Genomic DNA, 27,079 nt, shown 5'->3' with positions numbered 1-27,079 from the left:
AAATTAAAATTACATTTTAAAAAACAAAAATTTAGGAGAAAAAACCCTCCCCTTCCCCTTTCCCATAACAGAAAAAATGGTGACAGTAATGGAGATTCGTTGGTGGCATGTACCACCACCACCAATAGCTTCATTGGCATCTCGCGACCCCAACCTGGACTAACAATCATCCAAATCGATCGTCTATTGTCACAAAGCTGTATGAAACTGTTTGTTGCTCCTCACCGTCGAATCTTTCTCCAACCAGCTGTGACTGTTATCACTTCCACCAGTGAGAGCGTCATCTCACACCAAGAAAAACTCAACTATCCCTCGTCGATTAGCGCTTCCGTTCGCCGTGGAATAAGCTTCGCAGCTTCGGTGAAAACCCAACCCAACTGTCAGCCACTTTTTTCTACGATTAAGACCGATCCCGATGATCGTGAGCCACATTACCGTCGTTATTGAAGCCTCAACAGAAATGGTGGCTGGAAATGACCGGTCGGCGACGGCTGATTTTTTTTTTGGGAGTTTTGGAGTTATTTTGTGATTTTAAAAAACTTTGGATTTTTTAAAATAAATTAAGCTTTTTCAATTTTTTCTTAAAAAACAATATTTTTATTTAAAAATTAGAAATTTAAAAAATATAACGGTAGACACCTAAAATGTAACGTAGAAAACATTAGACACCTATTTTTAAAAGAAAATTCTTTAGATACTAAAACATTTTTTTGAGACAAAATTTAAACACATATTTATATATTAAGCCTTTAAAATTACCAAATCATTGTAAAGCTTCAAGTGCAAAATTCGAGTCAACAATTGATTGACGTTTCTCCATTTTGGATGCTTACTTTGTTGAATTATATTTTTGATCCCTGTTGTATGTTTAAATTTAGGAGTTAGCACATATACTTTAATTTGGCATACTTTAATCACTAGTTAAAATAGTTAGAACTTTTAACTATTCCGATTAAAATATTAATATGTTTTCTCCTCAAAAACATTTATTTCAACTCAAATATTATTTTTCAAGCCATATTCATATTTAATATTTTGCATACTATATATTTTATATAAATTCCAATATATATATGTTATCTTTGTCACTTTGCATGTACCATTTTCGCTTAATTTATCACTATGGTTTAATTTTAAAAAGTATGTGTTCGTAAGTATTTCAATGCATGACTATGTTATTCTATGTATCATATTCGTATTAATGTTATTTTTTTAATGTCCAAATATTATAAATTTTATATACAATTTTACACATTAATAATCCTTCTTTTGTACTATTAACATATTCAACTATTTTGTGATGATCCCAGTGATCTAAATAGAGGGAATTTACAGGTCTTTCCTTCAATAAACTTTAAACTCATGTTTGCGGTTCAAACTATGAACTCAACAAAATATAAATGTTTCTATTGATTATATATAAATGTTCCTCTCAATATATATGCGGTTGTTTCAAATCAGAAACGATGCAAAATGTATAAACAAAAAAAAAGGGAACCCTATAGATGCATCAAGATCGACAATGATTATCCTATGAACTCAACAAAATATGCACCCAGTGTAAGTCCTAAAATTAAACCCCCCCCCCAAAAAAAAATCAAGTCATGATCCCCCATAGCTTTCATGCTGGTGTTGCAGATTCTATTGTTGCTTCAGATTGTAGACTTACATTTATGTGAGTGAAAATAGCTCAATGCTTCGATCTAATCCCTATGGGGCATAAGCTCATGTCCAACCTCAACATAATCTCTCATCAGCTGTGAAATGCAAAAAGGGGATAATTACAACATAATCATGGGCGGCTAATCTTCTAGATGGCGGCTAATCTTCTAGATGGTAGCCAACTACTTTGATTTAATTCAAAGATGGTTGCATTTTGTTGAAAAAAGGGGATAATTACAACATTTTAATCATTAAACTTTAGGGTATTTACAAGATTAATTCTTTAAGATTTAGCTATAAATACCCTATCCCATTTAGCTTCAAAATCATCCCAAAACATTCTAGCTTTCTTCCAATACTAGAGAGAATTTAGAGAGTTTCTTGAGAGTTGTTTTCTCATTTTTATCAAGAGAGAATTATCATTGTTTTCTCCTTAGTAGATCGAGAGAAGTTGTAATTTCTATTTTCTCATAGTGAAATTCTTCTACTATTTCCCGTGGTTTTTATCCTATATTATTCAGGGGTTTTCCACGTAAATTTTGTGTCTCTTTTATCTTCATTTTTATTTTCTCAAATTATCAGTTACGATTTTGCTCTATCCGATAGCCGTCTTCCGCAACAATTGGTATCAGAGCTAGATTAGAGTGTGTAATATCTGCTTATTGTCTTTGTGGTTGCCACCAAAAGGTAGATCCTCCAACATAAGAAAATAAGAAGTTATTACCCATTCTTTAAAGGTTCTAGAGAACTATTCACGATAGTGAAATAGTGGGAGCTATCCGTAGAAGAAGCTATGACAACGAAATTTGATATTGAAAAATTTAATGGGAGAAATTTCTCATTGTGGAAATTGAAGATGAAGGCCATCCTAAGGAAAGACGGGTGTCTAGCGGCTATCAATAAAAGGCCGGTGGATTTCGCAGATGACATCAAATGGAACGAGATGGACGGGAATGTTATGGCAAACTTTCATCTAGCATTAGCAGATGAAGTATTGTCAAGCATCGAGGAGAAGAAGACAGCTAAGGAGATATGAGATCATCTCACCAAATTGTACGAGACCACATCGCTGCACAATAAAATTTTCCTTAAAGAGGAAATTGTACACTCTTCGTATGCCAGAATCTACTTCAGTGACGGAGCACTTAAATACACTGAACACCTTATTTTCTCAGCTTACATCCTTAAGCTGTAAAATAGGAGAACAAGAACGTGCTGAACTTCTACTTCAAAGTCTACCGGATTCGTACGATCAACTCATCATCAACTTGACAAACAGTAATGTCATCAGTCTAGTCTTCGATGACGTTGCAACTATTGTTCTACAAAAAGAAAATCGGCGCAAGAACAAGAAAGACAGACAAGTAAATCTGCAACAAGCAGAAGCGTTGACAACGATGAGAGGGAGATCAACAGAACGTGGCCAAAGCAGCAGTAATAAACATGGTAGATCGAAGTCGAGGAGCAGGAAGAATTTAAAGTGCTACCACTGTGGAAGGAATGATCACTTGAAGAAGGATTGTTGGAGTCTAAATAAAAACTCCAATCCACAAGGCAATACCGCAAACACTTCAGATGATGGAGATGCTCTATGCTGTGAAGCGTCAACCACCGTGGAAGACAGAAAAAGATTTGCAAATATATGGCTCATTGATTCGGGAGCGACATATCACATGACCTCAAGAAGAGAATAGTTTCATCATTATGAACCTGTCTCAAGAGGATCTGTGTATAGTTGCAATGATCATGCCTTAGAGATCGTTGGTGTGGGAACCATCAAATTAAAGATGTATGATGGAACAATTAAAGTTGTTCGAGATGTGAGGCACGTGAAAGGTCTGAAAAAAAATTTATTATCCTACGGATTGTTGGATAATAATGCTAGCAAGATTGAAACACGGAAAGGAATCATGAAGGTGTTTCGTGGAGCGCTTGTGGTGCTGAAAGGTGAAAAGATAGCTGTAAACTTGTACATGCTGAAAGGAGAGACATTGTTAGAAGCAGAAGCCTCTGTTGCCTCATGTAGTTCAGATTCTGCAATGCTATGGCATAAGAAACTTGGACACATGTCAGAACAAGGAATGAAAGTCCTTGTGGAGCAAAAGCTATTTCCAGGCTTAACAAATGTATCACTTACTTTGTGTGAGCATTGCATAACAAGAAAGCAGCACCGGTTGAAATTCAACACATCAAATTCTAGAGGCAAAAGTGTTCTAGAATTGGTTCACTCTGACGTATGGCAAGCACCAGTAACATCCCTAGGTGGAGCAAAATACTTTGTCTCATTTATTGATTACTACTCCAAGAGATGTTGGGTGCACCCTATTAAGAAGAAGTCAGGCGTGTTTTCAACTTTCAAAAACTTCAAAGCGCGGGTGGAACTTGATTCTGGAAATAAGATCAAGTGTTTCAGAACAGATAATGGAGGAGAATACACAAGCGAGAATTTGATGACTTTTGCAAGAAAGAAGGCATCAAAAGATAGTTCACAGTGGCGAACACTCCTCAACAAAATAGAGTGGCAGAGCGGATGAACAGAACCTTGTTATAAAGAACAAGAGCAATGTTGAGGGACACAGGCCTAGAAAAATCATTCTGGGCAGAAGCAGTCAATACCGCCTGTTATTTGATGAATCGAGCTCCATCAACTGCAATAGAGCTGAAGACACCAATGGAGATGTAGACTGGTAAACCAGCTGATTATTCAAACCTCCATATATTTGGAAGTATTGTGTACGTGATGTACAACTCCCAAGAAATCTCAAAGCTGGATCCAAAATTCAGGAAATGCAAATTCTTGGGGTATGCTAATGGAGTAAAAGGGTATTGCTTGTGGGATCCCACTGCCCGTAAAGTGATCATTAGCAGGGATGTTATCTTTGTAGAAGATAAACTACATAGAAAAGAAGATGATAGCGCTGAAAAGTCAGAGACTACGCAGATACATGTGGAAAAAGAGTTTGAACAATGAGATTCTTCTGAAGCAGAACCAACACATGATGAACAAGAGCCAGAGAGTTCTGAAGCTCCAACAACTCGTCAATCAGATCGTGTGAGAAGACGTCCCAATTGGCACTCAGATTATGTTATAGAAGGTAATATTGCATACTGTCTTTTAACAGAGGACGGTGAGCCATCTACATACCAGGAGACAATAAACAGCTCAGATGCTTCACTATGGATGATGGCGATGCAAGAAGAAATAGAAGCTCTTCATAAAAATAATACATGGGACCTTGTGCCACTACCACAAGGAAGGAAGCCAATTGGTAACAAATGGGTCTTCAAAATCAAGCGAAATGGTGACGATCAAGTTGAGAGGTATCGTGCAAGACTGGTGGTCAAAGGATATGCTCAAAAAGAAGGTATTGATTTCAATGAAATATTTTCTCATGTGGTTCGACTGACAACAGTTCGTGTAGTTTTGGCAATGTGTATTACATTGAACTTACATCTAGAGCAGCTAGATGTTAAAACAGCTTTTCTTCATGGAAATCTTGAAGAAGAGATTTATATGCTCTAGCCTGAAGGTTTTGAAGAAGAAGAAAAGAATAACTTGGTTTGCAGGTTGAACAAATCTCTGTATGGTCTAAAGCAGGCGCCGAGGTGTTGGTATAAGAGATTTGATTCCTTCATTATGTGCCTTGGATACAACAGACTTAATGCAGACCCTTGTGCTTATTTCAAGAGGTCTGGTGATAACGATTTTGTTATATTGTTGTTGTATGGATGACATGTTGGTTGCAGGACCCAACAAAGATCATATTGAAGAATTGAAGGCACAACTGGCTAGGGAATTTGAAATGAAGGACTTGGGATCAGCAAACAAGATTCTAGGGATGCAAATTCACCGAGACAGAAGTAATAGGAAGATTTGGCTTCATAAAAGAATTACTTGAAGAAAATCTTGTCACGATTTAGCATGCAAGATTGTAAGCCAATTTCTACCTCTCTTTCTATTAACTTCAAATTATCCTCCAGTATGAGTCCTAGCAGTGAAGAAGAGAGGATGGAGATGTCTCGAGTACCGTATGCATCAGCAGTGGGAAGTTTAATGTTCGCTATGATATGTACAAGACCAGACATTGCACAAGCAGTGGGAGTGGTTAGTCGATACATGGCGAATCCAGGCAAAGAGCATTGGAATATTGTAAAGAGGATCCTAAGATACATCAAAGGGACCTCAAATATTGCATTATGTTACGGAGGGTCAAATTTACTTATAAATGGGTATGTCGATTCTGACTATGCAGGGGATTTGGATAAAAGCAAATCTACTACAGGATATGTGTTCAAAATTGCTGGTGGAGCTGTAAGCTGGGTTTCAAAATTGCAGTCAGTTCTGGCTACGTCCACAACAGAGGCAGAATATGTAGCAGCTACACAAGCCAGTAAAGAAGCAATTTGGTTGAAGATGCTATTGGAGGAGCTTGGGCACAATCAAGAGTATGTCTCTCTGTTTTGTGATAGTCAAAGCACCTTGCATCTAGCAAGGAATCTAGCATTTCATTCAAGGACAAAGCACATACGAGTTCAGTACCATTTCATTCGTGAAAAGGTGGAAGAAGGAACGGTAGATATGCAGAAAATCCATACTAAAGACAACATAGCAGATTTCATGACGAAGGCGATCAAAGCTGATAAATTTACATGGTGTCGATCCTCTTGTAGCCTGTCAGAAACGTAAGCAACATGAAGGTACAAAGTAGAAAGAATGTTGTGAATATATGATTGTTCCAATTAAATCTTCAAGTGAGAGATTATTAAAAGTCATCATGGGCGGCTAATCTTCTAGATGGCAGCCAACTACTTTGATTTAATTCAAAGATGGTTGTATTTTGTTGAAAAAAAAGGGGATAATTACAACATTTTAATCATTAAACTTTAGGGTATTTACAAGATTAAGTCCTTAAGATTTAGCTATAAATACCCTATACCATTTAGCTTCAAAATCATCTCAAAACATTCTAGCTTTCTTCCAATACTAGAGAGAATTTAGAGAGTTTCTTGAGAGTTGTTTTCTCATTTTTATCAAGAGAGAATTATCATTGTTTTCTCCTTGGTAGATCGAGAGAAGTTGTAATTCGTATTTTCTCATAGTGAAATTCTTCTACTGTTGCCCGTGGTTTTTATCCTATATTATTCAGGGGTTTTTCACGTAAATTTTGTGTCTCTTTTATCTTCAATTTTATTTTCTCAAATTATCAGTTACGATTTTGCTCTATCCGATAGCCGTCTTCCGCAATACGCCCATCTTTAACCAGAAATGATAGTGCAAATATATTTTCCACTGTTTGTGCAAAGGAATTCCTATTCAATACCAGATGTTCAATCCTCACTATCCTATGTTTCCTCAGAATGTCAAACATTGTTGACATATTGGCATCAGTATTTGTTCTCTTCTGTGTATCACATCAACCTACAACAAAACACAACACTCCGTGTTCTAACTACATAAATCATGTTTGTTATGAAGAAAGATTACAGCTTGAACAGCAATTCTTACCTCTTCAGGCTGCTCATCATTGGCTGGTCTTAGGCGTTTTCTTCAAACATTGGCTTCCGTTGCTTGATTTGCGTATCCATAGGTCCAATCCTGAAGGAGTAAAAATGATAAATACATGACCATGTAAAATTATGAAGTGAAAACTAGAGTCGAATGCTATTACATGGTACGACATCCACGACTGATCCTGGAAACATGTGAGATTTCATTCCCAATCTTCTTCCAATCTATTAAGGTTCTTCCGTCTTGTCTACTGCTTTGTTTTGCAAAGTCTGAAAGCATAGAGTTTACGAAATCGATTACAGTAATCCCATCACCATTTGTTGCTTTGACAGAGGCAAGCAATGTGTTGGTAATGTCCAAAAGTGCCTCCGCATCAGCAATTTGCTCTGTTGGTCTCTGAACTGAAATTCAGATTAAAAAAACCCAGAAAAACAAGCGAAACCCATTAACTCAAAGTGGTGAAAAATAACTGAAATTTTTTACATAGAATAAAAATCCAGAAGACAATACCATGTTGATGTAAGCTCTCTACTGCACTAAAAATGGAGTTGAACTTAGCAGAATCAGTACTAGAAATAGCATCTCTTTCATCTGCAAAAGAGTAAAACAAAAAATATACATTTTAAATAGTCACTAAATAGAGAAACTAAGTTCAAATCAAATCAATTTTTTTTTTCTTTTTATTTGAGCCAAACGCTTAACAATGTATATACACAATTTAGTTTTTTCCCTTCTTTTTTGGCGGTTGCTTTCAAAACTTTTTCAAATAGAAAGCAAATTAGTTTTCTGGCAATTAAATAACCGTACTTAGTTTTCTGTTGAGAAAGAAACAAAACGCTTACAAATACAGTAAACCAAAAGAATTAAAAGACGTTAATAGATTCCCCGCTTATTTTGTTTCAAACCAAACAGAAACAAGAACTCCAAATCAATGAAAAGCAGTAAACAAATAAAAGAAGAAGCAAAGTTACCGAAAATAAGATTCTTAACACCGAGTTAACGAGAGCGGAGAGATGCACGATAGCTGGCATGGTGATGATCGGGATCATTAGTTTCACTACCATTGCTATCACTATCTATTTCAACTTTTTCCACTCTCTGTCATTGTCAAGGAGATGAAACAAAATAGAAAGCAAAGAACGCCAAAGGAAGAAGAACCCTAGAATTGGAGAACAGAATGCTTTGATTGCGTGCCTGAGAAGTTAAAATATGAAAACTCGAAGAGTCGTACTTTCACTTATTTTCCTTTGACGGGTAATTAATGCATAAATATATTTTAAGAATTAATATGTGATTTAATTACCCTTAATAAAAGCTAAGGAAGCGTGACCGTTAGATCATAAAGAACATGATCTGAACCGTAGATACGAAAGAACAAAAGCTAAAGAAACCGGAAACGCCCAGTTGTAAGTTGCATGTAAAAGAAACGACCGGCCACAAGCAAGCTCTGATTATCTGATAAATCTAAATAAATAAATAAACCTAAAATTATTATTATATCATAATATATATCATATAATTTCGTTGATAAAATTAGATAAATAATATAAAAAATAGTAACTTATTCTAAATCAAAAGGTGTTTAATGGATTATAATAAAAATTAAAAATTTCAAAATATAAAAAATTAAAATGATAATTCATATATAAATTCACTGTAACATGCAACCTCCCCTCAAATTGATTGTAAAATTAAAATAATTCGCAGGCAAATTTATTTAATTCTACATCCATGTCTAAAATCAATCTCTTAGGGTATATATACACTAATACTTTGATTGCATGAACTTATAGTATGTAAATTTTATCATATTTTATGGGCAAAGTATTTATTTGATACCTCGTACATTTTTAAGTTTTTATTTTTATTATTAAATTATATTTAATATTATATTTTTTAGTTTTAATCATCGACCACTAAATTTATATTAAAACTGAAAGAAAAAGATAATGTGATAAACATAATAATAATTGTAGTCCTTTAAAAATTATATATACAATTAATTTAGTCATATTTTTAAATTCTCTAAAAGTTACATGTCCAATTAATTATCGCATGGTTCCTCAAATACTCGGGAAATTTTTCCAAGATCATCATCAAACTCCTTTGGTGAACTTTCAGCACCGTGGCTCCTCAACATCTCCATTGGCTTCTCCCAAGTGATGAGCTTAATTGATTTACTCCCTAGTGCCGACCATGGCTCGAGACTACCTATTTTACAGTGCATCTCGACTCCATTTTCTCCATCACCTCAACCATTCTAATTTACAAATAAATTTACCATACCAAAATTCCAATACAGTTCAAGTCACAATTTATCATTTCTTAATGCCATGTACATACTCAAAACTTAATATTGTATTTCGATTTAGTATTAAAATGGACTAAATCTAATTGATACCGATGCGAAACTTAGATGATTTTCAAGTTTAATTAATCACGTCCTTGTGAGAATTCGAGCTCACTAAGCAACGAACAAACCCGTTAGGGTTAGACAATAATGCGGAAGTTAAATATCAATGAGGCTAATCAAGCCACTAAACTTAAACAATTCTCGAAAAGCGTAAGCATTGTTGGAACTTTCTAAGCCATTACGACTTGAATCACTTTAAAACTCTGAAAGAATTATGAAAAGAAAAACACTCTCAAGACTAACTCAACCCTTAGGATCGGTGACATAAACCATAAATGCTTAAGCAACAAAAAGAAACAAAGCCAAAAGCCTAGAAAACTATAAACAAAAACAAGTTAACTCGGATAAAATAAGAGTAAATGTTTGGGTTTATTACGCTTAAAAGAATGGAATGATGGAATTATTACAAATAAGAGGAGGAACTCTTTATTTATAGTTGAGGCCCTCAAGATCCAACGGTCTAGATCAAGTACATTGACGGCTTACATTGAACCTACCTTATCAAGATCTTTATCTCTATCTTATCTAAAGTACTTAAATTCAAATACAACATTATCCTCATTATCTTTCTAAGATAAGTATTTATCTCCTTAAATTAATAGATAATTATATTATTTATGGAACCTTCTAAGGAATGGGTCAAGTCTGATGGTTTTGGGTAAGCCCAATACTTCGTACGACTCTTCTACGAAAACTTGTCCACATGTCTCGGTCCGAATTCATGAGCCTTGACAAAATTGCCCTCACCGAACATTGTAATACCCTCGTCGCTTCTCTCAAACGTCCTCAGACTTGATCCTTCATGGTTTCGTAAGTATTCTCCAAGAACTGGGTCAACTTAGCATATCCAACAAACATAAATTTGTGTACATAACCCTTATGTGAACACTTGTGCTAATGTCTCGAACCCTAAGGTACGTCCGTGAAAAAAGCATGGAAATAGGTTTCAAAATTCTCCCATGAGTTTTGAAACAAAGTGGATCAGAATCACAACTATTATCCTCAATATCGATACTCAAATTTAATACTGGAAAATGATTTCGATATTCACTTCTATAGTTTGGAAACCCAATCTCATCCCCATCCAAAGGTCCCCTAATCTCATTGCACATCATAACAGAACATTCTAGCTTAGACTTCGTACTAAAACTTGAATTCTCAAAAATATTTTTCAGCAATTATCTCTACAAATAATTTAACAAAATAAAATATGCATGAACTACAGAAATTCATGTTTACAAGTCCTTGTTGACATTGCCACTGCGGAAACTACAAAAATTTTGGGTTCCCCTGCAAGGGCTACCTTGCTGGACTCATCTCAAGTAGCTTCTCAGCTTGGTCCGGAAACAAAGTTATAAACAGATATGCACCTGCGCCATTTCATGGGATTATTAGAGTAAAAGAATAAGAAAATGGAAGAAAAGGGTAATTATTACTTCAACAGAAGTTTTCGATGGCAATTGAATTACTTACAGACGAGTACGGTTCCAAGCACGGCCGAAATCTTGCCTTGAATTGTCACCAAACCAGCTTTGCCAGCATCTTGCAACTCTGTTTTACCTACGGAATCAAACGTACCTGCAAAAAACAATAACCATTTCATGCTTTTGTCCTTGCATACAATCCGCAAGCAGGGCCTTTACAATAGCAAACAGCAAGCAGTTGATGCTTAACCTGGTTTTACATTCTGAAGCCCTGATGTTATACATGCTATGTTCTGGAAACCAGCTTGCTCCAATTTATTGGCAGCAGCAGCAGCAGACCTTGATATTAAAAAAGAATTGGAATTCCATCAATGGTTTTCACATTAAGGCCAAATAAAGATAAGAGCATGGACATAGGTTAAGAACATCATCAACTTGAGTATATGCAATGCAAAATAGCCTTTAATCGGGATCTAGAAAAATCAGATTCGGAGGTATACTAATTAATTAAACTTATTTACAAAAACGTCTAGAGTTCCTCTATACTAACTATTCCATGTTATGAGTCTGAAATGTTTATAATGTCATGGCAACCAGATGCTAAGGCAAGATAAGACTGATTCACGACGTCACGACGTTCGGGGTTTAAACTTTAAAACCTGTTAAGATGCACCAGAAGAATAATAACATTATTGATATATCAGCTCTGAGGAAACATCAAATTCAGCATATAATAATCTGTTCTGTTGAAATTTGGCTTAAAGTGTCTCAAAAACTGTATAATGTCACTTCTGCTCTGATCAACTAAATGAAACACATTGGTCAAATGTCCAAAGGATGCTTAAAACTAACCTCAATCCCTCCTGGCATACAAGCAGCAATTTACTTTCGGGCGAAAACCGACTTTTCACAGATTGTACAAATTCAGGGTTGAGTTTTGTAAATGGCAACCCAAATAATAAGCCTGAAAAATTATTGCGCAGAGTCCTCTTTATTATGGTGCCTGCACAAACAGAACAACTCAAATAGAAACGAGTCAAGTCCCTCTACACAGTTAAGTAGTACTTAATCGAAAATTTGAGCTGAATTTGGATGGAATAAAGATAGAATGTTTCGCCAGGATCATTGTCTTTGTTTTCAATGAAAAGAGGCACGTGATAACATGATTCGATGTGAGCTCGATCGAACTGAGATTTATCACGGATATCAACAACTGCATAACCCTCAACTGCTACAAGTTTTTTTGCTTCTTCAGCATTTACAAAATTCACTTCTGCTCTAATGCTTAGATTTCTTCTCCGGATAGGTGTCCCTGAGATGGTTCTTCCATGGTGGGGTTTTAATTCCAACCAGGTTCTACCTGAATTGCTGGAAAGAAATCCCAATTCATTACTTCCATGTTTGTAGCTTTTTATTATTTTTATTTCAGTTTCTACATTTATAACAACAAATATTCCAACAAAAGGTTCATGCATACTGCAAATCAAACAGCGTTGAACAAACTACAAAACTTCATGGTCTTTCCTGTTGTCCATTTTCTCTTGAAACCAATGGAGGGTTTCAAACAAAATTTACAGAAAAATGAAAGATTTGGGAGAATGCATGTAATTCCATATCTGGAAACTCAGGGGATCAACCATGATATATATGTAAAGACTTAAAAAAATGCACAATCGTAGACACTTTATGTGAGATTTTCTATGATATAACATATATTGTTCGAGCATTCTGATTATCTAAGAAACCAAACGCCAAACCCGGAAATTATATTTCAAAATGAAGCGATTTAAACTTAAAACTTGCTTCTGATCTTCAGGAATATAACCAGAAAAGTTTAGAACTTCAAAGGGATGGGCTAAACAGACACCTCTACCTTGTAGAAGAAAGAGATAAGTAACAAGTAGTAGCAATTCCAGCCATTGGAGAATTGAAAGAATTATCTACTAGCTTCTGTTGCAGCTGGCCCTCTCTGTTTCTCTTCAGAGTGGTTAACTGGAGAGCTTGGAATTGAGGATAGCCACGAGAGTGGCCCAAGAATTTGGAAGGGGCAATGGGTTTGTGCCACGTATACTACAAAAATCTGATATGCTACCTTTGATTTTAGATTGAGCTCTGCAACAAAATTCAGTTCTACCTCCACTCTATATATTCAAAAAGGACTGCGCTTCAAGAGTGAAATTAATCTTTACGTGTTAATGAAATTATGAAAATGAATTGGGTTAAATAGAAAGTAAGGAAATGATTATCCTTTTGTTTGTTTTAATAAATATAAAGAAATTTTCAATATGTGAATATATTATTCGTGGGGCCATGCTCATCTCAGTTTATATACTTGTGATGCAAGTAGTCCCTTTAGACAATAAAGCAACATTTAGGGGCGGGGGGGGGAACACATGTTTTTGAGTAATAAGAAGTGTACTGCTACTGCATTGAACTAGAATATCAAGAATTGGAGTTTCCGATTGGTTTCAGATGGAAGAAGAAAGATGGCATCAAGCATGGGATTGTTCTCATATATCATCTGTTGCTTCTTGAGTATCTGGCAAAGCTGAAGCGACTGCGAATCATCAGCCCCCCGAGACATGGCCCTGTTGAATTTGATTCCTCGACACCTATTCTGGTCGTTCATCATTTCCCTGTCACCCCAAACCTCTCCCTTATATGATTTTATTTTATTTCCTTTTTTCCATTTTATTACGAAATATCTTTATTGGTGAAGGGAGCTGATGCCTTATGGATGATTTGCTTTGCACTCCTCAGATTAGCCCAGCAAATATGTATTTTCCTGCCGCCCCTGAAGACTGAAGAGATCAAGTCGAGTAAAACCAGTTTAATCTATCCTGGGTGTACTTCCGTTTAGAAATCTTGATAATAGAATATGTAACTTCTCTTTCATTTCCTTGATAATACTCACAATAGCAGGGGCCATAGATTTAGCGTATGCAACAGTCGGGAAAAGTGCAATTCGTCCTGGGGTATTCCATAAACAAAGAGAAACCGAAGCACTATCCTTGGCTGCTCATGTATCCGGCAAACAAAGAATATCACAAAAGCATTAATCAAGCATCCTGGATTCAATAGGTTCCGAAACTGTCATCTATACCATGGTTTTGATAAATGACAATGCATTTTTATTCAAATCAACATCCTTGCTCTAAAAGTAAAACATCCAAAAAGGGAAACAGAGTCCGAGAGTATTATCCAGTTCATCAAACAGGATTGATTATCTCACACTTAATTGGAAATGCCTTCTCAACAACGACGTGCAAGATTTATGATTCAGCAGGTCTTTTCTTGGTGGTATATGGGTAATACTCCTTGCCTGTGTCCAGTCTTGTAGTCTGACCTCCAGCATCAATCACAGCAGAGGTGAATGCTAGTGCCGATCCGGCAGAAATAGCTCTGGAGATGCTCCTCCCTGGAAAATGGATGGCATGTAAATACATTTGTTGAACATTACAAGTGGTAAAACAGAAAGTTTATTCTAGATCCAGAAACGAAGAACCCACATGATAGTCCATTTCATTCTCCTTAAAAGCACATAAACTTATGTAAATATACCATCCGAAGTGATGCCTTTATGAAACCCTTTATCTCACTAGTGACTAGACTATACGGAGTTCATAATGCAAAAGTAAAAGACAAGGCAAGCAAGAAAGTATAGTAATGCATGTAAAAGAACTCCAAAAGGAAAGGATATTTAGGAGAAATCAGAAAGTACTGACTTTTGATATGCCAAGAGGCATAACTCCTACCACTTCACATATAACAAGTGAGGAAACATGTTCAAGGAATATCAACAAAAAACAATTCAAAGCAACACAGGAGTATATAACTTTATCACCATTCTTTAGATGGTGGAGGAGATCCTAATGAACATCACAGGCCTTGAAATTATGAAGAGGTAAAAAGTTTTGGACGAAAGCCATCTCCATATTACAGACACAAGAAAATTAGTATATGATCTGAACTTATCCATATAGTAATATTTTTTGCCAGGCACATTGCGAGGTCTGAGGTAAAAAAATCGGGACTCGCAAACTTTTAGTGAAAATTGATATTTTAGATGTAACATCTGAGCTATTCCAATTACCACAAAATATGTTGTAATAAAATAATAAAATCAAATAGCAACTCACAAGGTTCACAAAGCATAGTTAGCTCTCTGAATTAAATTTATACCTTTGAAACCGAGAATGGAAGCCCCTGCAACGAAACCACCAACAGCACCATTGACGAAGTCTCTCTTCATCCTATAATTCTGCAACAGCTGCTCAACACCGATATAGACTCCCCCAATTGCAGCAAATGTCATTCCATAATTTCCCATCATCCTTAGTGTTCTTACAAGACCGGGTATGGCAACACTTCTCTCAACACGAGGCACGTCATACCATGTAGCAACAACGGTTCCCCAGATAGTTCCAGCAGCAAAACCTGTAGTTGCACCCTTGATTGTTTTCATTGTTGGAGTGTCATCATCCTCATAATACCTAAGCTCTGAGGGGTCTACAGCCATCTTCTAACTGAATAACAACCAATATCATAAAACAAATAAATAAATAACAAAAAACATATATATACACAAAATTTTATATAGAGAGAGAATGTGTTCAGCCATAGTATTTGTATCTAGCATATCTATTACAGGGAAAGTAAATGACCCACTTAAAATACATCTGGAGAGCATCTAGGATTGAGGATGAGCTACATAAAGAAAGGTAGTTCTCTTCATCCATAATTCCCATCCCACTTCCTGAGATTCAAGCTTGAGAATCTCAAACTTCTAAGTTCGATTGTCAAAATTTAACCGTTGGTGTCCATTTTGGGACAACAATAATATACGTATCATCTAAAGCAAATCAGAATACGAAATGGGCCTTCAATTATACTGGGGACCAACAAAAATTCAATGCATAAAATCAGCATACTCATATGTTCATAAGAATATAGAAAAGCCCTTACAACTTGGACAAACACATCAATACGCAGGTTTTGAAACTGTCAAAAATAGTGGAAAAGGGCACTGAACCAATGATTTTTCATTTTAATGTAAAAAGAAAAGAATTTCCAGGAGCAATTGAAACTATTCTCCCAGCTGCGAACCAGCAATGCCTACGTTACCAACAATCGAAAATAAGAAAAATAATTTTTAAAATGCTAACTTAATTATCGCTTAAATCCCGTCGCAGCATATATATAGTAAGGAAGAAAAAAAGACAACAAAGGAATTGGAAATAGATCAAATCAAGCGAACCAAAGAATTAGATTAGATTTATGAAAAGAGAACCCTAGATTATGCAGCTGATTTAAACACACATTTCAACAGATTGAAAACGATAACCTAAAGAAACAAACAGCGCTAATCAAGGCGAAAGGGAAAGAGAAAAATACCTTTCTTATGAGATTGGAGAAGACGACGCGAGAGAGTCAGAGTTTAGCTCAAATGTTTTCAAGAAATCCATGTTCTCCTTTATAATGCGCTATTAAACATTTTATCAGTCATGCCCCGCTCGAATGAGATCGGGTCGGGTCGCATACGGTAGGTTCTTTATAATTAATTGGGGATAATATATATTTTGGTACAAGAACTTGGTTGATTAATTTAAATTATTAACTTTAATTTTAATTAAAATATATTAATGTTAGTTAATATACATGAACTTTTATATTTTCATGTAATTAAATTAATAACTCGGTTTTTTTCTTAGTTTACCGAGTTGAATCAATCTTTAAAACCAGAGAAAATTCTCAAGTGAATAACAAGATTTCTCATGGCAAATGTCACCAGTTTTCCTTTTAATTTGTGATGAAAACATGGAAGATATTACAGGCACTTACCCAAAAAAAGAAAACTTGCAACCAAAATTAAACACTACCGAAATGGAACACATAAACTGCAAAAAAGCAAATAATGTGTGACAAAAAGAAACACATGAATCCATACATGCGCAGACTAGCATTACATGTGGAATGATTTTTCAACCCAGAATCTCACTTGCACTCAACAACAGCTTCGGCGGCCCTTCGAGGCTTGTTTTTGCGTCTGCTACCATTTTGCCGGTATCCAACCGGTTTAGTTGAATCATCTGTGCTCGACTTCGTTGTGACACCGTTTGCTTTCTTGATTGAATCTATGTTTTCTTTTGCTTGAATTGACCTTTTCCTCTTCCTTCCGTTCTCTGTGGCAGCCTGATTTTTCATCTCTTTGGCAGGAACCGAACCTTTTACATCTTCACCATCTTCTTCAGCCTTCTCCACTTCATCTTCATCGACATCATCCCTCGTTTGCTTTTGCGGCCTTCCTCTTCTCTTATAAGCAGGAAGTTTTTCATCTTCACCGCTTGCTGGATCATCAAGAGAAGAAACAACATTCTGCTTCTTTGCTTTTCCTCTACCTCCTCTCATTGTAAAAGGATCACTTAAACAACAATATCAAACAGCTGAAGGTTTCTGCAAAGACAAAAAGATGGATTCAGTGCAAAAAAAAATCGACATTAAATACATACGAAGAGCAGACTCTAACAAGTGAGATAAAAAAAATGGAAATAACACACTCCATTTTTGGAATTCCACTAAAAATTAAGCAAAGTACATACCATAACATCAAATATAAGTGGGCATATCATCAGTCTACATACATAAAAACAAATAAAAATTCAAGGCCTTAAAACAAGAGGCAATACTAAATAAATGAAAAACATTCATGCAGTCATTCCAGCAAAAACATTCACCCCCTTTCTGCCTTTCAATGAAAAAATCTAACAAAAGAAACAGCAAGTATATATATATACACACATATATGTATATGTATAGTATGTTCACTCTCCTAAGAAACCTTGTAAAACCCACCCAAACCAAATCAGAAACTCTTATTTGGCTCATCCATCGGCTGGTTTTCCACCTTCCAATTAATAAGAACTGCATTTCATAAAGACATAAATCATTGTGTAGAAATAGAACAAATGGAATAAAAGATTCAAGACAAATCAGCCAAATTTCAAACTGAATTTAACCTAAAAAGTTCACAAGAAAACAAACTCCAAAACCAAACAATCACAAGCCATACAATCTTCAAGTTTGAGTAACCAAGAAAGAATAGAGAAAAGACTTCCCAATCAATACAAAATCCATAACTTCAAAAGTTTCATGTTATTTACTTTCCAATATGAACTCAATCATCTTCTATATATTAATCCAAGGTTAAGTAAAGCAAAAGTTGTTCATATCTGATATCCTAAAAGATATAAAATCTATGACTCAAAAGCAATATGTATCTCTTCATCGCCAAACACAGCATTAACTTCTCATAAATGATAAATCAATACAACATGAAAGGAACATGTACATACATAGCTTTCCTCTTCTTTCTATAGACAACTCTATCACCGTCAATATAGAAAGAAATAAGAAAAATGAAGCTGATCTTGAAACATACACCAATATCCTGCTTCCTTGAAACAAAATCACATTTTTTTAGAATCTCATTATACCGTCAAAGAAGATACTATAACCACAAGGGGAAAAAAGGCTGGGTCTTTATTTCTTCCAAAGGTTAGTGAAGCAAACAGAAGAAGAAAAGAAAGTACTTTTCATAGAGAAAAAAACAATGATCTGAATGAGAAATAAAGAAAACCCAGATCAGATAATATGGTGCAAGTTAAAGGAAAACTATTTTAACAGAGTCTGAAGCCAAGGAGCAGAGAAGGCAAGGTTGAGAAAGAGAGAAGTGTTGAAAAAATTGGGGTTTTTTTTCCTCTCTTTGGTGTGTCTTGGAAGGGTTCTAGTTCTAGTTCTAGTTCTAGTGCTAGTATTAGACTTAGAAAAAGTATTTTGTAGGTTAAAAACTAAAGTAGAAAAAGGTTAACAGACATTGCTTCAGTCCTCACTGTCAACAACAATTTGTCTACTCTTTCAGATCATCATCATCTATCTACATTGACTGTGGTAATGTTTGACTGCAACGTGTATGGTGATCGTGGCATAACATCAGAATAGCAAGGGTCTGTTTTGTACACGGGATATTTTTAAATTTTTCTTTTCCTTTTTCGTATAGCTGGATACAGATTGTTGTGTGAGCTGAGAGACTTTTTTTTTTTTTTTTTGGTTCAGCCATACAAGCATGTGAGTGAATTTCAAAGCTAAAACATTACATAAAGGCGCGTCAAATATAACCTTGGCTTTATTTATTTATTTTGAAAACTGGATCCTTGTTATTATTCATTTCAGCTATTTCAAGTGAAAGTTTAGGGAAAGTATCTATTGACATGACCTAAAATCTCTATCTTTTTAACACCGTAAGTTGTTGTTTGTTATGAGGTTTATGATCGTCATTGGGTAAATATTGGAAAATTCCAAAATAAAATTTTCTCCACATGGAATGATATACAAAAATGTGTCTGTATCTGATGAAATGGATCTTTCTTTGTAGTTGAATGGTGTTTTTTCACAATCCATTACAAAAGATAAAGAAGCTTTTATATATATATATATATAATTTATTTACTAAAATAAATTTAGTATCATTTTTATTGTTGAGATTGAAAACAGGATTAGACTTGGGGCTGGAATTTTTTCTTTCTTTCAAGTTCCAACAATGGGCATTGTTACCTTATTTAAGCCCGTAAAGCAAATTACCAAAACATTTCATATTTTATAATTAAAAAATAAAAATAATATAATAATTGTTAGCTGCAGTTGACAAAACTCTATTTTAGTAATCGGATAAATCTGGTGGAGAAAAAAATAAATACAATCAACTAAAGATAAATGTTATCTGCAGTTAATCAGCTGCTCTTCAGAGCTCACTCTGCTATGATCCGGGGTCGAACAATACAAAGTTTCGAGATAACTACCTAGCCAGTCTTGCATTTCCTGATTCTGGCCCTACCGTGCCCATAGGTAATGGGAGGTTCGTACTAAGATCTTCTGCATTTGTATTCCAACAATACACTGATAATCCAAATTCTAATGCGCACCATAAATCCTTATGGTTCAAGAAATCATAATGAGCCATGGAGTATTACAGTATGCATCACACTACCCGTAAGGGCAGAACTCTTGTACAAAAATGTAGAACCAGAACCACTATGGCAATTAAAACAAAAGATTCACATAAACTCTAAGACCCTTGACTTAGAAGTTTGCTTGTCCTACACAAAGTTGACATAAATTTCATCTTAAAGACATACACTGAAATAAATAGTTACAGCTGGTAGGAGTTGTCTGTATTGCTGAACCTAAAATGAAGAAAAGAAACCATAATGTAGGAACCAGAATTTAAACCTTTAACTTTATTATCTGATGCAAAGGCACTCTGGCCATATAGGCTAATGGTAGTTGAAGAAAACTGTCTCCTCTTTACTAATGTATGAATGCAGGGAAGGTGAAGTTTTTACTTTGTAGAAGAATCGTTAACGTAACCAAGTATCATCCGTAAATTGTGGTGGCAAATTGCAAGATATAACCCAAAAATGAGCAATAAATAGGCAGATAGTATCAATCATCCATGCTAAATTTTGCTTTTAAATCTTGCCAAACTAGAGGGCCACTGGGGTGATGATTTACATATTGATTCATGAATACTTTGTCTGAACACGCAACAATTGTGCTTAAGGCCAAGTCAGGGTCTGCCTTTTTATGATCTTTGAGCCAGTTATACATTGCCAATCTAAGTCGAACCCGCTGTGTTGTATAGGAAAGAAAAGAGGGGAATGTCACTAAAGAGGATAGAGGGTAACCCAGCTCATTTGCTAGAACATCAATCTTAGATTGGATAACAGCTTTTGATTGATTCAGGATTTGAGGGGATACACTCACCATTTCAGACACAGCTGCCTTATCCAAACCTGCATTCACAATGGAATCAAATCTCTCTTGAAGCTCCTTTCCCCTGCCTCGAAACACCTTGAATGCCTTCTTCATCATATCAGGGTTTTCTCCGTATCCCAAGTCTAAAAAGAACTTCATCTTCAACCTTTGTGACTCCATATCCTCTCCTGAGTTTGGTAATGGTTCAACTCTTGATCCTGTACCCCATTTACTCAATTCTTGAGGGTTCTCTTGGATGTATTTACAAAGCCTCTTTTTTCCAACATTTAAGTGACTGAGTAAACTATTAGCTTTCTTCAACCTGTGTGAACCAAGTAATATGGGGTACGAACGCACAATTTTCCCAATCTCATCCACCTCCATCTCAATCTCGCGAAATAACAGAAAACTTCTAATAAGATTTGAAACAAAATGCCGAACTTGGATTTTTGGAAACAGCAGAAACATAGAAGATATCTGATCTATTGGAAGTCCAAACTTCAACAAGAAAGCGATTAGTGAAAACACTGCATAGCCAGAGCTCTCAAACAAAAGCCCCGGATGCTGGCTGATTAAGCCAACTAACTCACTGCTGCAGCACATCTCCCTAAAGAAGTTCAGAACACGAAGTATCATGCTCCAGTTATATGAATCCTGCTCGGACAAATGTTCCTTAATCCAAGCATAATCGAATCCCATACTCCTCAAAATCTCTAATACCTTGATGAATTTCATATCTACATCACCGATCAGAACACAAGGACTACAAACAATAATCTTGACCATAAAAGAATCACTAAGCCCCAGTTCTTGATAAGCTTGAAGCTTTAATGGTAAAACTCCAAATTCAAGTTGGAAAACTTGAACTGCTTTCTTATATACCAGACCTATCTTATTTCGTTCAATCCCAAATCTGCACAAGACCCTATAGTTCGCTAACAACAAAGAATCATCACTCAAAAACATCAAATCCCTATGAAGAAAAGGTGCATACTCGCAAGGTTTCAGTCCCAAACTCTCAAAGAAAGGTTCAAATTCATTAATGGGATGATAACACAAAAACCGCCTCATAGAACTTCCAACATCATTAGCAATGTTAACCCTTTTCAAAAGATTTCTTAAAAAATCAGGTGAGTTTTTGCTCATGATTTCAGCATCCATAAACGGAATATTCCTAGTACAATGCAAATATTCCAACAACGCAGCTTGAGCTTCTTTCAAAGTGGCACGGGGGATTTTGGCAACGTCTAAACCATCACACGCTTCAGTTACAACTGACCCTTTTGTCCTATAAAGCCTAGGGTTTTGCCTTTGTGCGATGTGAGATAAGCCCAGTTCCAAAAATGGGGGTTTGAGTTGATTTTCAACAAAATGAGAAGACACCCAGTTGAGAGTAGCTGGGTTTCTAAGGTTTCGAAAATGGGTCATTATTAAATTGATCAAATATGAATGTTAAAAAAGATAAATAGCTACAGAGAGCAGAGAAAGAAAGAAGCTTTTCAAGCTTGAAGCAAAAAAAGAAAAAGGTTTAAGCTATGTTATTTTACCTTGGAATTTGGTAACTTTGAGAGCACCTCCGGCAGTAGGGTTGTTTAATCTTTGTTGAGTGATACAGTGGGTGCCATGAAGCAGTTGCAGTGCCCCAATGAGGTTTTACAAAGAAGGTTTTGGACGACACGGGTTCGGAGGAGGGTAGAATGGCCATTATCTGTAATTTTTGTCAAATTCTTATTTTATACTTGATTGGATTTTAATTAGAGCTAACAAAACAGGCCCAAGCTAGAAAGTTACATATCGATATATGAACTCCTAACAATATAAATTTGATTTCTATTTTGAAAATGTTTGAATTTAAAGGATGAAGTACATAAATAATTTCCGATTATAAGATGTTATTTTATTGAATCTTTCAATTATTAAAAGTTATAAAATAGTCTATCGATTATAAAGTATTACTTTATTAAATTATCCGACTATTATAAGTTATAAAATAGTCACCCGATTAATCATATGTTCAAAATTTGTCTTTTTTGTTAAAAAATTAGTGGTCGTCTGAGCTAGACGTTAACATGTTGATTGAGATGTGGTAAAATTTGATCTAGAACAGTTTGAGTTGTATTTTTTTGTATCAACTATCTGTTTATATTATATCGTCGAGTTAGTGCTTGAAAAATTATATTGTCGAGGCAATGTTTGAAAGCAATGGCGGTGCCAGTAAACATTATTAAAATATAATTTCATCATATCCCAATCAACAAGTCATTGTCCAGCTCAGACGATCGTCAATAATTTAATAGGAAATGATCAAATTTTGAACATATAAATAGTCGGATGACTGTTTGTAACTTTTAATAATCGGAATACTCAACAAAACAACATTCTATAGTGATGAATCAATTATATACTTTACCCGAATTTTAAAAAATGAAGTTTGAAAAATTAGAGGTTAAAATCATAATGGGAGAAAATTTAAATAAAAATTTAAAATTAATCTAATTACACTATCGTAAGATTTTATATTATTACAGATTTTAATATGTTAGAAGCAAATTTATATAATTTTCGGGACAAAAATATATTTATCAATATATATATATATATATATATATATATATATATTTGAAATTTTTAAGAAAACTGTTTGACCCATAATAATTTGAACTCCATATATATACGATCAAAATCTTAAAATACTGTTTTATCACTGTCTCCTTAAATAGAGATTGGCTATTACAATAATTAAAGAAAATAATATCAAACTAAATAAACAAAAACAATTTCTAAATAAAGTCCTTCCACATGCCAAAAACAATTTCTCCTCAAACTATCCCAATAGAATCATATTGACCAGTCTATGGCACTTAAAACTGGGCATTGTTACAAGAGCCTGATGTGCATAAATAGTTCAATTCGGTGGCATGCCATGAAAGCTTGTATTTTTTTTATTTAAATGGGACGTGAACTTGCTAAGCTCTAACTTATCTTGGATGGAAGGTGAGCAGTTCCTGAACTTTCTGCAATCGAGGCTTCTTCGACGTCTTCGAAGCAAAATGATGGATCAGGATCAAATGCTGTGATGTTGGAATCTTGTTTTTTCAAGAGGCTTTCACTTGTTTTTTGTTGCTGATCAATCATCATCTTAAGCTGCCTTCCTTGTTCTTCGATTCTCAACTGTAGATTTCGCTGAATCTAGACGGTAAAAAGAAACAAGATTCAATTTTTAGAGTTATGAAACAGGATGGTACCAAATAGTAAAACAGAACATTGTTTTACCTCTAATTGTTCATGAAGACGCCTCTGGACGTCTAACTGAAGTTGCAACGTCTCTGTCAGGTGCAAACCACTGCTGGACACATTACAGAATTTGATTAAATTGCATCATCTAACATATAGCATTAGACTAGGAGAACATGGTGGAAATGCAGAGAAAAAAAGAACATATTAGGAGAATAAGAAGGGGTTCAGAAATTTACGTTTTGTCGTCGATCTGAGTTACGTCGCTTGTACTCGTTCTTTTCTCTGATTTTCCTGCAACAGGTATGAGAGGAGACTATGAATTTTCGTAATACCATTAGATCGTTACTTGAGAATGAAGTCATAATAAGTGGATTATACCTTCAGCAGAGTCTGGCATGTATTTTGCTATTCGATATTTCTGTAAGAAATCAGATGAAACAAAGTCTGATGTTAGCGTTTAGTTAGAATATCATATCTTAATCATCATCCAAAGTTGTCAAAATTGAATTAGTACCTGCAGATGGCTTTTAACATGAAAGATGGTCAATCCTTCAGTATCCATCAGTTTCAGAATTGCCTTCGGGGTTGCTTCTGTTTGATCAAAAGCAATAATACATAACTAATTGCTTCAAGAACCAATCATTGAATTCTCTAGGTTTTGACTTACTCTCGGCACCCCCAAGGCGTTTAACGCACTCCACGAACTTGTCATGGAGGTCCTGCGTCCACCTTATTCGAGTTTTACTAGCAAGCACCGAGCCGCTGGTAGGGGCGTTACTCGATGAAACTGAAAAGCCCCCAGAACCAGATGAATAGTTTGAAGATTGCTTCTCTTGTTGAAAGAAGCTTAGCTTTGCAGGCGAAGAACCATGTGAATTACAACAAACCTGCAGAGTGAAACGGTCGAGACATAGTCAAGACAAACTTCTTTCGCCACGAGGTTAATCGGGATTCATTGTAAAATGAACAAAGAACTTACTCTTTGATCCTGATTTCCTCGGAAAGGAACCGAAAAGTGATTCCCCACGGTGGCAGCATTGTTTCCAAGCAAGCTACTCAGATCATGTGACCAAACCTGGCTCGTTTGTATGTTTGTGCATGGAATTTTGTAGGACTTTTCCGAGGATTTCTGGTACTTATCGCAAAAAATCTGAGATTTCACTGGTGACTGCAATGTATTCCTGGGTTCATAGTTTGGTTCACCTTGAGCAACCGATTGGATTGAAAAGTTGTCCCCCAAGCCGTGAAATGAAGGAAACTGTGAATTGCTGCAGATCTTGTTGTATTGAGAGCGAAAAGCAGCTCCTCCTTGAGACGACCCGTACTGGGGAAACCCCATGCATCTTTCAGTTGCATAAAAGGCAGCACCGGGCGTCTGAAAACCACCCATAATCGTATTGGTGGACGATGACTTAGAAGCTCCAGGATTTGGCTGCTGCAATCCCATGTTCCAAGGCTGTTGGAAACCAACATGATCAAAATTGTAGTCCCTAATGAACCCAAGGTTCTGTTCTACATTTTCTTGGCAACCAATCTTCTGAGTGTTCATTTACAAATGAACTAATCTAAAACAACTCTGAATTTGGTGCAGCAGAAAGTGAAGCTAATTTGAGTGGTAGTATGAATCACTCATAAGGTTAAAAGCTACGCAGAATGCGCGTTAAAATCAAAGAAAAGGAGATGCAGATAAGATGGAGAACCATAACAGTGAAGAATTCAGAATTATGGTAGAAAAATTCTCTTTTATATTCCTCAGAGACTTGAGGTTTAAGATATGAATATAATATATGTCGATATATAAAATGGATTGGAATGAACATTCATCTATTCACAATCTGACACGACCAGAGCTAAAAATTAAAAAAATAAAAAATAAAGAATTGACAATTAATATAAAATTTCGTTTACAACTTTTCAATGAAACAAAAGCCAAGAAAAGCAGGACTATAAGCATCAAAATCAAAGGGACAAATGAAGGTTTCAACATAGGCATCTATGGCGTTAGTAATTCCAAAATAAGATACCGGCATAAATTCAAGATTAGCAGACCTTGTGAAGTGTTCCTGCCATGGATACGATACACTTTAGCCACCTAAAAAAAGATTATACCAAATAAAATAGCATTCAAACAACATTATTCGTGTATTCGTTTTTCCACCAATAGGAATAAAAAAAATACCAGAAAGAATGGGAAAAAAGTTCATGGAGTACACTACTATACCAATATCTTAATAGTCCCCAGTGGATTCTCAACTGTAAGATTCCAGAACATGTTGAAAATCCCATCTTCATTTGTTTCACTGAAATTTTTTGTAAAATAAATATCATCTTTTGGAAAACATTTTTTGGAAAATGTTTTATGGTGTTTGGAAGATGTTGTGTAAATCATTTTTCACTAGCTGATAATTTTTTTAGAAATTATTTATTACAAATATAAAATATAATAAATAATATTATTTATTATAAAAACTTAATATTATTATTTTAAAAATATTAGAATAATTTATTTAATATTATTTATGCCAATATTATTAATAAAATACCATTTCTATCATTTTATAAATAAAAATATTAACTCTAGTATATTCTATTAAAATAAAATATGATAAATTATATTGAATATCTATAAAAATAAAAATATTATATTATATTTTAAAATTATTACTAAATATATTTTAAGGAATTTTTATAATATTATTAGACAATTATATTAATATTAAATACATAAATAAAAGTATTCACTATTAATAATTCAATAATATTATTTTTAAGAAATTAATAAATAATATAAATTTTATTAATAACTTAGTATATATTATTAAAATAAGAATATAATAATATCATGTATTATTATAATATAATTGAGTATATTATTATATAATATTATTAAAAATATTAATAAATATATTTTAAATATGTTAATAATTAATATTTTTATTAAAATGATTCAAAGATATCATATTAATATTAAATTTATAAAATAATATTATTTTGAGTATTTATGTTTTGAAGTGAAAAGTTTGA

At 34.7% G+C, this 27,079-nt stretch overlaps 5 protein-coding genes and 1 pseudogene across 7 annotated transcripts; all 6 read right to left on the bottom strand.

The window, feature by feature from the left end:
• Positions 1 to 6,308: 6,308 nt before the first annotated feature.
• On the bottom strand, positions 6,309 to 9,317 carry LOC120200743 (annotated as a pseudogene).
• A 1,466-nt stretch (positions 9,318 to 10,783) lies between these two features.
• Positions 10,784 to 13,061, bottom strand: LOC120200797 (rhodanese-like domain-containing protein 9, chloroplastic). Its single transcript, XM_039201548.1, has 6 exons — positions 12,882 to 13,061; positions 12,126 to 12,376; positions 11,861 to 12,011; positions 11,259 to 11,347; positions 11,058 to 11,162; positions 10,784 to 10,954 (listed from the first exon to the last, which is right to left on the bottom strand). The coding sequence occupies exons 1-6, from the start codon at positions 12,926 to 12,928 to the stop codon at positions 10,884 to 10,886; spliced, it is 714 nt and encodes a 237-aa protein (XP_039057479.1). The 5' UTR covers positions 12,929 to 13,061; the 3' UTR covers positions 10,784 to 10,883.
• Positions 13,062 to 14,049: 988 nt separating this feature from the next.
• On the bottom strand, positions 14,050 to 16,503 carry LOC120200795 (outer envelope pore protein 16-3, chloroplastic/mitochondrial-like). Its single transcript, XM_039201545.1, has 3 exons — positions 16,403 to 16,503; positions 15,191 to 15,534; positions 14,050 to 14,426 (listed from the first exon to the last, which is right to left on the bottom strand). Exons 2-3 carry the CDS (start codon positions 15,525 to 15,527, stop codon positions 14,281 to 14,283), a joined length of 483 nt encoding a protein of 160 aa, XP_039057476.1. The 5' UTR covers positions 15,528 to 15,534; positions 16,403 to 16,503; the 3' UTR covers positions 14,050 to 14,280.
• Positions 16,504 to 16,979: 476 nt separating this feature from the next.
• On the bottom strand, positions 16,980 to 18,635 carry LOC120200796. Of its 2 annotated transcripts, none has more exons than XM_039201546.1 (2): positions 18,361 to 18,635; positions 16,980 to 17,461 (listed from the first exon to the last, which is right to left on the bottom strand). In XM_039201546.1, the coding sequence occupies exon 2, from the start codon at positions 17,414 to 17,416 to the stop codon at positions 17,003 to 17,005; it is 414 nt and encodes a 137-aa protein (XP_039057477.1). In that variant the 5' UTR covers positions 17,417 to 17,461; positions 18,361 to 18,635; the 3' UTR covers positions 16,980 to 17,002. The 2 variants fall into 2 exon arrangements, with proteins under 2 accessions (XP_039057477.1, XP_039057478.1); XM_039201547.1 differs by having other exon boundaries at positions 18,447 to 18,635.
• A 1,838-nt stretch (positions 18,636 to 20,473) lies between these two features.
• Positions 20,474 to 22,478, bottom strand: LOC120200794 (transcription termination factor MTEF18, mitochondrial-like). The gene has a single exon (XM_039201543.1). It carries the CDS (start codon positions 22,244 to 22,246, stop codon positions 20,507 to 20,509), a length of 1,740 nt encoding a protein of 579 aa, XP_039057474.1. The 5' UTR covers positions 22,247 to 22,478; the 3' UTR covers positions 20,474 to 20,506.
• Positions 22,479 to 23,589: 1,111 nt separating this feature from the next.
• On the bottom strand, positions 23,590 to 25,877 carry LOC120200793 (myb family transcription factor PHL5-like). 2 transcript variants are annotated; one of them, XM_039201542.1, is made up of 8 exons: positions 25,380 to 25,875; positions 25,035 to 25,340; positions 24,723 to 24,942; positions 24,570 to 24,646; positions 24,434 to 24,473; positions 24,292 to 24,346; positions 24,092 to 24,161; positions 23,592 to 24,007 (listed from the first exon to the last, which is right to left on the bottom strand). In XM_039201542.1, exons 1-8 carry the CDS (start codon positions 25,602 to 25,604, stop codon positions 23,792 to 23,794), a joined length of 1,209 nt encoding a protein of 402 aa, XP_039057473.1. In that variant the 5' UTR covers positions 25,605 to 25,875; the 3' UTR covers positions 23,592 to 23,791. The 2 variants fall into 2 exon arrangements, with proteins under 2 accessions (XP_039057472.1, XP_039057473.1); XM_039201541.1 differs by having other exon boundaries at positions 23,590 to 24,007; positions 25,035 to 25,877.
• Positions 25,878 to 27,079: the final 1,202 nt, after the last annotated feature.

Source organism: Hibiscus syriacus, unplaced genomic scaffold (genome assembly GCF_006381635.1).
Source record: "Hibiscus syriacus cultivar Baekdansim isolate YM2019G1 unplaced genomic scaffold, ASM638163v2 tig00006570_pilon, whole genome shotgun sequence".
NCBI classification, from domain to species: domain Eukaryota; kingdom Viridiplantae; phylum Streptophyta; class Magnoliopsida; order Malvales; family Malvaceae; genus Hibiscus; species Hibiscus syriacus.
The sequence above is the reverse complement of the archived record's forward strand: the minus strand, read 5'-3'. Positions and strand labels throughout refer to the sequence as shown.